The 13,161-nt window shown below is 47.5% G+C and overlaps 1 protein-coding gene across 1 annotated transcript; it reads left to right on the top strand.

Moving 5' to 3' along the window:
• Nucleotides 1–1,803: 1,803 nt before the first annotated feature.
• LOC127610482 (homeobox protein SIX2-like) lies at nt 1,804–6,133 on the top strand. The gene is made up of 2 exons (XM_052080684.1): nt 1,804–2,556; nt 5,131–6,133. The coding sequence occupies exons 1-2, from the start codon at nt 1,997–1,999 to the stop codon at nt 5,573–5,575; spliced, it is 1,005 nt and encodes a 334-aa protein (XP_051936644.1). The 5' UTR covers nt 1,804–1,996; the 3' UTR covers nt 5,576–6,133.
• Nucleotides 6,134–13,161: the final 7,028 nt, after the last annotated feature.

A 13,161-nucleotide genomic window follows, 5' to 3' on the forward strand; every position in this document is an offset into this window, starting at 1 on the left:
AAGAGACGTAGCAAAACTAATTTTCCAACTCCGTGGAATGGAAAGCCCTTAAAAAATAGTACTTATGACGTAATGACATATTATTGTGTGCACCGTTGTCCCTTTTAATTTTGTCAACTCTATTTGATCAGGTGTGAGTTTCTTCTGGCGTTTCTTTTGCTAAAATGAGTGCAGGTTGTCACAGGATAACATGTTGCTTTTTATTTGGGGGGGGGGCTAGTTTCTATTCCAGCGGTATCTACAGACTTTACATTATAATAAGAAAAGTTGTCTTTTTAATTGATTTGCATTGAATGAATAGTTTGGATTTTGTGTGTGACTTTCATTCCCATGTTTGTTTGTTTTTTCTGGTCGCGTGGACACTTGCAGCCTCGCTCTTCTCAACCGTTCAGCACACACAAAAATAGTCATTTAAGTCCACGATGGTGTTGGACTTACATTGATGCCTCCGAATTGGTCCCATAGATCATCGCTTCATTTCTTTCTTGGTCTTGTTGCGATTGGAGCTGATCGTTTGCTCTTTTTTTTTTTTTTTTTTGACTGGAGTGCAGAAGTCCGCTTGATGTTGTGATCTGCTTCCATTACAAAGCGCCAAACCACGCAATTGTGACTCAAGTCAGTCATAATTACAGTCCTATTCTTTTAGTGTGTCGGAGCTCATATAGTTGATTTCCTCCGCATGCAAGATGGCCATTTGTTTTCCTACTATCATTCATCTTCTTAATGGCAGCAATTTGTCGACTGTCCAAAGTCACTTTATTCAAGATAAAAAAACGTCTTCATGTCGAAGGACCTAAATAGTGAGCAAGCTGGGGGGGTTTTACACACCTCTTTTTGTCAATATTTGGATTATTCGTGCATTTACGTGTACGGTGTCATTTATAAATGGAAATATGTGAGCTGATGAACAACAGGTTCAATCTGCCAATTATTCTATCCCGTTTTGGGGAGTGACACGTTGGAAACCACAAATAAATCATCCATAATTTTAACTTTCTCCCAAATTTAATATCCTTTTTTGGTGGGTTCGGGGGGGGCAAGAATCAATTTTTGTATTATTTGTGCCCTGGTGAAATTCACCCCCCCCCCCGGCCCCCGAAAAAAAATAAGACCGATCCATTTCATGAGAAAACAAATATGAATTAATTTCAAGAGACAAGACACTTTGCCCCTCTCGGTTGACATATTTGAATCTGACTTGGAAAAGTCAACGGGAGGGGCGGGCCTTTGTGGAAATCAGAGCAAACTTTACTTGGACAACACGCGCGCTTATAACTCACTCCAACAGCGTCTCCCCCCCCCCCCCCCCCCCCGAAAAAAAACACGTAAATGAATATTACATTTACAACGCACCGTTGTGTTCAGTCTTTTTTTTTTTCAGAACGTCGTCCGGGTTGATTTGCGCTCGCTCCGAAAAGAGTCTCGCGCGCGCGCGCGCCCGTCACCAGCCGCTCTTTGGCTCCTCCAGGTGTCCGTCAAAGTGAGGTGAAGCTCTCCAACTTGAAAAGAACAAAGTGTTTCGGACTCGAGTGTGTGTGTCATATTTCCAGCCAGCGGTGGGCGTGTCCGCCTCTCCACCTCCACCTCCGCGCGCGTCAGGTTACTCTTTTTTTTTTTTTTTTTTTTTTTTGAGTGACAGCGTCACCATGGCGAATAATTCCACGCCGGGCTATTGTCTGGTCCCCGGGCTCGGGCGAGCGACCAATCAGGCTGCGCGTCCGCGCGGGTTTGCCGGCTCGGAAGAATATTTTTAAAAGGGGAGCTGCGCCGCGAGCGCTGAGAAGAAAGCAGGCGAGAGAGGACGACGACAGCGGCGGCGGCAGTCCCAACTTTTGCGCACCAACTTCGGAGGAAGGCGCGACTCGACCTCGGAGTGGGGGTGGGGGAGGGTTTGTTTGACGTCCCCCGGTAGCCGCCCCCCCCTCGCCGCGGCCACTCTCCCATGGCCGGAGCGTCGCGTCGCCTGGCGCGCTGAGCCAGCGGCACCGGCCCCGCCATGTCCATGCTGCCGACGTTCGGCTTCACGCAGGAGCAAGTGGCGTGCGTGTGCGAGGTGCTGCAGCAGGGCGGCAACATCGAGCGCCTGGGCCGCTTCCTGTGGTCGCTGCCGGCCTGCGAGCACCTGCACAAGAACGAGAGCGTGCTGAAGGCCAAGGCGGCGGTGGCCTTCCACCGCGGCAACTTCCGCGAGCTCTACAAGATCCTGGAGAGCCACCAGTTCTCGGCGCACAACCACCCCAAGCTGCAGCAGCTGTGGCTCAAGGCGCACTACATCGAGGCGGAGAAGCTGCGCGGGCGGCCGCTGGGCGCCGTGGGCAAGTACCGCGTGCGCCGCAAGTTCCCGCTGCCGCGCTCCATCTGGGACGGCGAGGAGACCAGCTACTGCTTCAAGGAGAAGAGCCGCAGCGTGCTGCGCGAGTGGTACACGCACAACCCCTACCCGTCCCCGCGCGAGAAGCGCGAGCTGGCCGAGGCCACCGGACTCACCACCACGCAGGTCAGCAACTGGTTCAAGAACCGCCGCCAGCGGGACCGCGCCGCCGAGGCCAAGGAGAGGTGAGACGCCCGCAGCCCGAAAAATTGCCCTCGCCTCGTCCCGCTATTCGCGCGGCCAATTTCACTCCGGGCGGGGCCCTCCACTTCATCTACTTTCAAACATTTTTGCGCTTCCCGATTCCGTGTTGCTCCGATCCGAGTGCTACTCCAATCATTTGGATTTTATTTTTTTTGGGGGGGGACAAGGTGGATTTTCCACATTTGATTTGGGCCTCTTTCACAGTACAGGCTCATAAAGTTGATGTAGACGAGCAAGAATATTTGATTGTTGATGGACAACTGCGGCCTGACTGAACGCTTCCAGTAGAAGCGGTTGATCGTCGATCATGATGGCGCCAGCATTTATTATATAGGCCACCGCCCGACCCCCCTAAAAGATATCAGATCCTAAATAGTCACAAAATGTATATATATATTGGTATTTATTCCTCCCCCAGCCACACGTTGGGCTCCCGGCCTAACTTCTCAGAGCCCTGCCATCCAGAAACCCCAATCATACTCCCACCCTTTATTTTATTTAATTTTTTTTTATCCTTCGACAGAGCAATTTGCAATTTTTTTCATCATATTGTACATCATAATGGTGTACACCCAAAACATATTTGCAATTTCGTCTAATTAATGCGTTAGTGATTTTTTTATTTTAAAAACGGGATTACAGTCCTGCTCACTCAACCATACCCGACTTGTGATTCCCTTCGAGACCTCGACCTTGACGTTTTCTCTCCATTTGCATCTTTGGGATGTACACAAACGACAGAGGCCTCGTGACGTCGACGTCCAAATATCTGACCTCCGACGACAGCGAAGTGAAGATGCGTTTGAAGTCCCTAAAACGGAACCTGGCTCACTTTTCTCGCCTAAAAATAAGCGGCGATCTTGTTTCTTTTTCTTATTATCGATTATTGTCGATCGCTGACATGCGCCTTTGCGATCGGTCAATCAAACTTGCGACGTGACCAAAAAAAAACACGTTTGGTCTGTGACGGTCAAAAGTCGCCAAAAATGGCAGGCCGCGCTCTCGGTGGGTGCTCGAAGTTTAGTGCAAAATAACCTCGGTTGTGACGTGCCGCCGTGGCTTTTTTGGGGGGGGTTTCAGGCGCTATTTTGTATAAAATGTTGCCGCAGATGAGCACGCGCAAAAACACCCCCAGTGGTGTGTGCGCGCGCGTCCCAGTTGGAAGAAGACAAGTTGCTGTCAGGTGTTTGCTGCGCGCACGCATGCTCGGTGTCTTCTTTCAGCCCCCCCCCCCCCCGCCACTCATTCGAGGCTGAAAGCTGCAAATCAATCACGTCGTCCCACACAGTCAGAAAGAGACCAAAAAAAAAAAAAAGAAGAAGCCAGCTGCAGAATTTGCTCCTTTATTGGAGTTGTTCCAAATTGTCACAACAGAAAAAAAAACACACCAAATGAAAACCTCTAAAAAGAAAAAAAGAAGAACCAACTGTGATGATTTTAGCAACATGGATCCAAAATAGTGGAGCTATTGATTTGCACTTTTTATTTATTTTTTAGAAAGAGATTAAGGAGCCAACTGATTTTTTGGGGGGGTTAACGACTGCGCTTTTGTGAAGTGGGTATTGCACCTTCATCGTGACATTTCCACTTTTGGTTGTACAAATTGGCAGAATTTGTAAAGGTGTGTAGCGCTCACAAAGGCACAACGCGATTTTTTTCAAGAGGGTTCGTGTAAAAACAAAAACACAGCTTGTCTTTTAGGTTTTTTTTTGGGGCGGGGGGATGCAAAAAAAGTGAATGAAGTTGGAAAAACTTTCAAATGTGACATTTATGGGAAAAAAACTAGCAAGTTGTTCCCAAACCAATTTGCCGACTTGTTTTTCTCGATATCCTTCGTCATTTTATTTTATGATTATTTATTTTTATTATTATTTTTTTTTTTGGCGGGGGCAACAGAAGACACAGCAGTTCTGCCAACTCTCGTTTGCCCTTTTTCACAATAGGCAACCCTCAAACGAAATTTCAAAGTGGATTCAAGTTGCTGAACTACAAGTTTGGACTGCACGCGACTTTTTTCTCTTTTTTTCCTCTCCTTTTCTTTAACAGTGCGGCGCGTGCTTCATTTAATCTTGTACATCGATGACACGTGTTTTGAATCTGCTAAAGTGACGTCATTCTGAACGCTCCGTCTCTCTCTCCCCCCCTCCAAAATAATCAAATAGCCACATTTGGATGACGCAAAATGTTGTACATGTTCGAATTCATTCATCCGAATTAAGGACCCCCCCCCCCCCCCACCTACTGCGACGTGGGAAAAAATCGTTTCCGTCCTAAAATCTGTCACAGCTTGGACGTGTTTGATTTGGAAGAGTAACTTTTCCGTTGAATGGAGTTGCACGCGCGGTCACATTGTGGCCTTTGTTTGGGTGCGTTCAAAACGAAGGATTGCAAACGGGGAGTCGTTTGGATTGGCGCGCTTGCTCGCGTGGGAAGCTTATTCCCTCCATTTTAATTTGTGTTTCGTTGAGCTCGGGCCGATGATTATTTTTGCTGTTGTTCGCTAGTGTTTGCAGCGGGTCGTTTGGAAACGTTGACGGCCTTTTGCGTGTTCGCAGGGAGAACAACGAGAACTCCAACAACAACGGCGGCAACAACGGCGGCAATGCGCTCACTTCGTCGCTGAACGGAACTAAAACTCTTTTGGGCAGCTCGGACGACGACAAAACGCCCGCGGGCACGCCGGACCACCGCCCTTCGCCCAGCCCGGCGCTGCTGCTCGGCTCGGCCGGCGGCGGCGGCGGCGGCGGCGGCGGAGGAGGAGGAGGAGGGCAGCTGGCGCCCTTGCACGGCCTGCCGCCCCCACCCGGACCCGCCGCCGTCCCGGTAGCCGGCGGCGCTGACTCGGCCCACCACCACCACCACCAACACCAACACCCCCACCCGCACCTCCACCATCACCATCCTCTTCCTCCTCCTCATCATCATCCTCACCACCACGCCATGCATCACGACAGCATTCTGAACCCGATGTCGGCCAACTTGGTGGACTTGGGATCGTAGAAGAAGGCTTTGGAGGAGGACCACGTGCACAAGTGTGCCGGTGGGATTTTATTGTCTTGTTTCTTTTGGGTGGGTGGGTGGGGGGGTGGGAAAAAAAAGCACTTAAAAAAAGGAGGACATTCTCTCTTCAATTGGCACCGAAGGTGAGGCGGGTCCATTGAGTGGAAAACGCTCAAAAAGTATTTGAGCAAAATGGAACTCGCCAAATCAAAAGGTCTTAATGATTGTAAACTGTTTTGTTTTTATTTTTCTCGGTGGATCGCGCGTATTTTTTTTTCTTGGTTTACAGGCTTTTCCAAGCGATCCCAACTTGTTTCGTTTTGGTTTTTTATGCTGCGAGGAAAAGACGAGTCGCGCGTCCTCCTCGAGCGTCTTCGGATAAAGAGCCGCCGATGAGATGAAATATCTTTGACTAATCTCTTGATATTATGATTACTATGATCATCGTTTGGAGAAAAGAAAAAAAAAAGACTGCATGTGAAGTTGACGCGATCAAGCCTCAAAGAAGTCGCCTATAGTTTCTTATACTCTTTACAATAAAAACGCAAGAAACGTCAAGTCACTTGGACCATTTCTTTCATTCGACGCCATTTTATTATTATTATTTTTTTTTTATTTTTTTATGTTTACTTTTTCCTCCCTTGCTACCTGGCGCGAAGCGAGCAGGAAACGACAACGGCAAATGTTTGACAAGAGTTGAAAAGTTTTCGATTGCTTTCTATTCGCCCTTAGCGAACGGCTGTGAAAAAGGTTCACTCCGTCGTCTTGGTTCCGATTCCAAACTCGAACCTTTTGTGTTTTGTGACGTTGCTCCGAAAATAAAACAGACATTCGATTTAAATTAATTCAGTGCAAATTGTGACGAATTAAGCTGAACTTTCTGCCTGATAAAATCTATTGTGCTCTTTTTTTTTAAATGCTTTCGGGTTTTTGTTTAGTTTTTTTGCACCATTCTATTGATATATATTTTTTTTAAAACTGAAATTGTTCAATTCGGCCGTGACGTCCCTTTTTTGTTCCCAAGTGACACGCGGCACAAATGCGAGGTATGACGCATTGTGAGCAACGCGATGACGTCAGAGGCGTCGCCATGGCAGTTCGTAGGAAAAGCGAAGCAAAGAATCCCGTAATAGCCACCGAGCGGGCCCACCAAACGCTTCTCGCGGGGAGGGATTGAAGTCGGACGCTTCGAATCACGTGTCGCGATGAAACGTCGAATGTCGACCAATTGCCTCTTGCCGGGAAATCCGGAAATGGAAATGCGTGGCCAGGCAGCTGGAGTTGTTTTCGAGTTGAGCGTTTGACTTGAAAGCTGCCGTTCAAATGGGATTTCGTGGAACCGGTGAGTAGTTTCATTTTTTGTTGGTTTCATTTGCTCGTTGTCAGGTGGTGCAGCATGTAATGTGCAAGGAGGGAACGTTCTAGGGTGACGTGTGACACATTACTGGTCCCGCTGGGGAAACTGTTCACTTAGCTCCCCATCACTGAGGTCAGGGGTCAAACGTTTGGAAAGCCTCCAAAGCGGCCACCAATTCGACGGAGGCACTTGGCACTCACTGCCGACAAATGGCGGAGGATCGTGATGTCATTGGAAATGTTATTTGAACAACTTTCAAAGTCACCGTTTCAAGTTTTGAATTGGGGTACATTTTTTTTATGCGTTCACGGATGAGTATAAGAAAGCAATACAAGCGCTAAAAAGTTTCTCATGCGATGTACAATCAAAACCACAATTGGCTCAAAACCAATTGCTGGTTATTGCAGTTCTCTTTTGTGTCAAATAAATGGAATTAAACTGAATGATATCAGTCCAAATCAACATTAGCGGACTTCAGTGCGCCGCATTTAAAGGCGCAGTGTCACTTGCGGGTGCTATTTCTGTAGAGAACGCATACGCAAGACGCATATTGTATATTATTGGACGCGGGCGTGGTAAAACATACGCGAGCTTAAAAAAAAACAAGGGTGTCATGCGTGCACGCTTGCGTCTGGAGCAAAACCCAGTCCGGTTGTACTTTATTGACGTATTTGAAGGTGTACGCGTACGTTATTTTTGGGATCAATCCTCATCCTCGTGGATTGATCCGAGTCCTCATCTTCTGGGTTGGACAAGAGTGTGTGTGTGTGTGTATTGTGTTACAGCGGAAAAAAGTGGAGCAAGATGGAGCCGTTTGCTGAATGTTGACGCGAAGAAATGAAAGGTCAAGGCGGTTTCCCAGGTGGTCGCCACGCACGTCCGACCCGCACAAGTTGGAAGACGTTCAATCGGCTCCTGATGACTTTTCCAGCGATTGTCACTCTCGAATGGCGTTCCATGAAATGAGTTGGACGGGACGATAAACGACACCTTTTGAGAGTGTTTGCTAGTGGATTGGGTGAATTTCAGGTCCAAGGGACGCATTAAAGACTGCTGGGTTCACAGTGAGGCCTCCGGAGAGGTGGCCTCACTGGACATTGTTTTTCTTAAGGTCTGGTTGATCCATTTCATTTTTTGGAATAACGATGTTTTTTTTAACTTGAATTTAAACAATGTTTAACAGCACACTGCTGTCCTCTCGAGAAGCGTTCGGGAGGTTTTCAAAAGCTCTCCCCATATTTTGGTCTGTGAGACAAAGTACGCGTTGGAACCACAGTAGCGATTTTGCACGTTTGAGTCAGCCTGACTCGTTCAAAAGTGATCGACGGCAACTGTGTCAAACGTGTGTCGTCAGTTTGTTGATTAAAACTGCCTTGGAAAAGCAATCCGCCGACTCTCGCTTGCTTAGCAGCTATCTGTTAGCCGCCAGCGCTGCCAACAGGCCCCGTAAAGTACGATATCAGCGTAATGAGACTTTTTTTTGGGGGGGGGGGTTCTTTAAATCTCAGTTGAACTTGATTTCAGGACAATGTTGTGTTGCTGTTGATGTCGGTGGGCGACAATATGGGAATAGGAGTCAAGACAGAAGACGCCCTTCAGGGGACAGGCGGCCTGGGAAAAAACTTTCAAAATAAAAGTGAGGCAAGGAATTGATGTCCAGATGTGATTTGGGAAGTAAGATTTCTTTTGAAGTTGGCCTTCCCACCGCGTTGGCGGCGTGTTGTCGTCCTGCCGAGCATTTGACTTTTTAATGAGTCTACCTTCAATAAATAAAAATATCAACAGCTACCCGAGTCAGAAACAAATGTCTCGAGCATATTTTTTTTTGCCCAAGGTGCTGGAATTCATCGAGGACCCCCCAGAGGGTGTTGCAAATGACGTCGTGGTTGTGATTGACTGTCGTAAAGGACCAGCCAAAATTGGATGCCACCTCATTGCATCGGAGACCGCCGCAAAGCCCAAATGGACGACGAGTGCTGACGGTTTGACACTGGCTGTCACTGCACTGCAAAACAATACCCCCCCCAAAAAATAAAAGGGGGCGGGGGGGAACGTGCGTTTGTGCAGACTTCACTTTGGAGCAGTCCATCATGACAGTACGGCCTCACGCCACATGGCGGCGTCTCTTTAAATTCATTTGGTGACACTTGGTCACCTTTTCCTTCAACTTCCGGAATCATTCCCCCCCCCTTTTTTTTTTACTCATTGACTCGGTTGGGCGTAGCCGACAGCTGTGCTCCAAAGTCAAGATAAGTGACGGTTATTTGGTTGAGAATAAACAAGTGCTCGTGGAAATCTGCGGCTGTCCAACAGCGCACATCCAGGGCCGGTTCCCTCCTCGGCTCACACCGGCACATGTTGCAACTTGCCACCACGCATACACGCTCGCACAATGAGAAGAGTCCATCAGGAGCTGAAGTGCATTCAGGTAAGGCCTCGCGGCGGGCTGCTTTTCTTGTTCAAAAAGTTTTTTCGAAATGTATTCAGGACGCTTTGAAAGTTAAGGTTGGACCGGCAGTGCCCTCTGGCGGTCCGGTTGATCATTGCATTTCCTTGAGAATGATCTGACAGGTTTTGGGGTCTGACTCTGAGTCTCTGGGTTCGAGTCTTGGCTCATGCCTTACGAATCCACAAGGATCAAATTCCTCATCTCACTCAATTTTGCATTTGGCGTACCTTATGAAGTGACCGCAGATGTCCGTCTCAAGAGGCCACAACGTGCCCGCGTGCATCGTTGCTATCAGACGGAGCGATTATTTTGCTTTTCATCGCCGTTTGAATGTCTCGCAAGTGTTTTGTCTTGCGATTCAACGGAGGAGAATGCGCTTATCATCCGATGACGGAGAGCTCTGTGCAGCGCGTTGGGGAAGATGGTGTCCTGCTGTTGTGTGCGTGCGTGCATGCGCTTTGGCTTGACATTTAAATGAATGAATGTGAGCAGGTGACGTGTTAATCCCCCCCCCCCTCCAACCATTCAAACGCACACCCAACATCTCGTGCGGCTTTTAAAGGCCATCAGGCATGTCGGACAGCCGTGTTACAAGCGGCGGATTCAAAGCGTGACCGTTGTTGTTGTTGCGGCCGGGATTGGCGCTCAACCATTTAGTTAACCTGTGTAAATGGCAGAGAGTTCAATCGGGAACAGGTTTATCGTCTTTTGGCACATTGGCAAAGGTGTCAGTCGGTTTATATATACGCCCCCCCCCCTGCAAACGTGACTGTTTGTGTGCATTTTATCGGTTTGCTTTTGAAATGATTTGGACTGATTCAAAATGGTGACATGATTTCATCGTTTTGTTTTTTTTACAGTCAACAATGACTTCTAGAGTGTTCGAAATGGAAGTCAAGTCAAAAGAATATTTTCTTTTGCGGCGCCACTCGTCTCAACGAGGATTGCGTTTGTGGGATGTGTGTTTTGGTGCCTCTCCGGGGGCGGCTTCGTTGTTTGGCCGGGCTCAGTCACGGCTCACCTGTTTGGTCAGGTGACATTCTCAAGTTGAGCGCGCCCTGTGAGCAACTGTGATGTCATTTCCGGTTTAAAATGGCCGCCCCCGGCAGGGATTAAACCTGGCCCGTTTTGCTGCTTCATTCGTATTCCACCAACGCAAGAATTTATCGCCAAATTCATGACTTGACGACCCCTTCCAAGACCATCTCAAAAGTCATACTTTTAAAAAAAACAGATCGATCAAATGCATTTCTATATTTTTGCTTACATTTTCCGTTTCGTTTTGCGTATTTCAGGCAACCGAATTCATAACATATATCGCACATATTTTTCTCCCAATTTATCCATTTCGGAACTGCCCTGCGCTTCACGTTCCACGTGTTCGTTGGGACGGTGGTGTTGTTCACGGTCGTATCCAACTGTGGCGCGTCAGACTTAAGTGGAAAAAAATTGCTTGCTCGTTGAGATTGACACACTCGGTGCCATTTTAAAGTCCGAATCTTTTGGCGTGAAACTCATAAGAACGTGTGGCTGTCCCGAATCAAGTCTTGAGCGGGTACAAAATCCAAATCAGCCACGAATGGAAAAACGTTCCAGAGAGCCCCGCTAGATGGCAGTCAAGGAACACGTTTGGTTCTCCGAGGCTGACCGAGGCCGTTGTGCACTCTTGCAGTGTGTTTTGTGTGTGTTTAGTGTGTGTGTAAACTGGGACTAGAGCTCTCCTATAATCCATCCCACATAGCGTTTAAATGGGGGCTGAGTTGATAAGGGCAAAGCGAGCCCGACCTTTGGTTTGAGCTTCGTACACAAAAAAAGGCTGCGTCACACCGGGGGAGCTTTGGGCCTGCCTTGAAACGAATAAAATCTCTGCGATTGATGCGCCGGAAGAACGTGCAATGTGCACTGTCCAGATTAGCCTCACAATCAACTCGTTCCTGGCCTGCCGAAATATGTAGCCGTTCGAAAAAGGACACGGTCTCAATATGCTGGCTTCCGTCTGGACATGGTGGAATGCGCGACGAAGCCTTGGCGGTGTTCGCGGAAGGCCGACCGTTTGTCATTTAGCGGTGCGGAAAAGTGGAGCTGTGGCCATTGATGCAAATGTAAGTTGAGGACTTTGTTGTTTTTAGTGGATGGCTCTACTTTACGAACGTCAAAAGGAGAGATGGAATCCTTGAAATGCGGTTTTATTAAAAGGGAAAAGAAGCCGTTCAAGAACGCAACTCACGTGACTAAAATCACTTCCTGCTTCTCTTACCTCAACAGCCAATCAGAACCCATCAACATAAAAAACATGTCTAAGCAATTATTAAGCAACAGAATATCATTTAGGTATGCTTAACATGAAATAATGTGATGCTCAAACAAAAAAATGATCATTAATAACATAAGCTACTTGCGGAGTGACTTCATATTCGGACGTCTGGAGTCTCCTTTCGCCAATGCAGGAAGGTTGTGCGCACCCCAAAAACAAACGCGTACTTCCGTCGAACCACGAATGGCTATTTCCAATTCCTCGTGAAGCGAACGCCAAGTTGACCGAACGAAGTTGGGGTAACTTTGGGGGGGGGGGGGCTTTCATTTCAATTTAATAACTTTGAAGGTTGGGATTTGGTACGGTGTGGCTTCGTGACGAGAGTGAGTTCACGACAACACCAATTCTGAAAAGTGTGCAATATGGTTTTTGACGCCAAGCTAATTCGCATGTGTCCTGAGGTGCGATTGTGTGCCTGCAAACCCAAACAGGGCCGCAAAGCAGATGGCAGGCCGGAATAACACACACACACACACACTCAGTCATAAATGTTTTGCCGTCCAATGCTAAACATACGGCTGCGTTGTATGTCTGTATGTATGTTGGCGTGCGCGCGCGCGCGCGTGCAGGCTAAGAAGGCCTGAGAACGTCGGGAGAAAACCCAGGTGCTCGGGTTGTATTTAAGCTGCTCAGCCCTCTGTCCAGTCGGTGTGCACAGGGCGAGAGATCACACAGCTTGCACCCAGTGGCCTTGCACAACAACACAAACGCGCCCACGCACCCCCCCTGCCCCCCATCCCCACATGTGCACGCAAAGGCCGGGCGCGTGCACGCGACATGGCTCACAGTCGCTCGAGTAAGCCTGCTGCTGCTCGGATGCTTTCATGTTCCGCTTGTTTTAAAGAGATGAGCCTTGTGTGTGTGTGTGCACTCACACGCGCACGCGCACTTACTACGTGATGTCTGCGCAACAAATTAACACGAGAACATCTTCAAACAGTGGGTGGAGTGTGTGTTTGCGCGCGCGTGTGTGTGTGTGTATGTGATATTGGAGGTGTGCACGTGTTGCTGTGTTGTGTGCTCTTGGTGGACAACAAGCAGCAGGTGCAGGCTCGTGTAATTTACACGGTAGACACGGCGATGACAAGGTCGGAAGTCAACCTGCAAAATGTCATGTCTACACACACACACACACACGCATATATATATATATATATAATCAGATTTCTGATTATATATACAGTATATGGGTGTGTGTATATATATATATAAATGTGCATATGCGTACCGTATGTATAAATATACTGTACATATATATATATATATATATATATAAAATGCTCAAAAAATAAAATGAACACTTAAACAGCCCAATGTAACTTCAAGTGTTCCCTTTATATGTTCTTTCTCTTTATTTTTTTGAGCATATTTATGTATATATATATATATATAATATATATATATATATATATATATATATATATATATATAATGCTCAAAAAATAAAATAAACATTTAAAAAGCAC

The sequence above is a fragment of the Hippocampus zosterae genome, chromosome 11 (assembly GCF_025434085.1).
Source record: "Hippocampus zosterae strain Florida chromosome 11, ASM2543408v3, whole genome shotgun sequence".
Classification (NCBI taxonomy): domain Eukaryota; kingdom Metazoa; phylum Chordata; class Actinopteri; order Syngnathiformes; family Syngnathidae; genus Hippocampus; species Hippocampus zosterae.

Coding starts and splice junctions, on each gene's coding strand:
- LOC127610482 (XM_052080684.1), top strand. CDS start 1,997: ATGTCCATGCTGCCGACGTTCGGCTTCACGCAGGAGCAAGTGGCGTGC. Junction 2,557..5,130: donor GCCGCCGAGGCCAAGGAGAG/GTGAGACGCCCG, acceptor GCGTGTTCGCAG/GGAGAACAACGAGAACTCCA.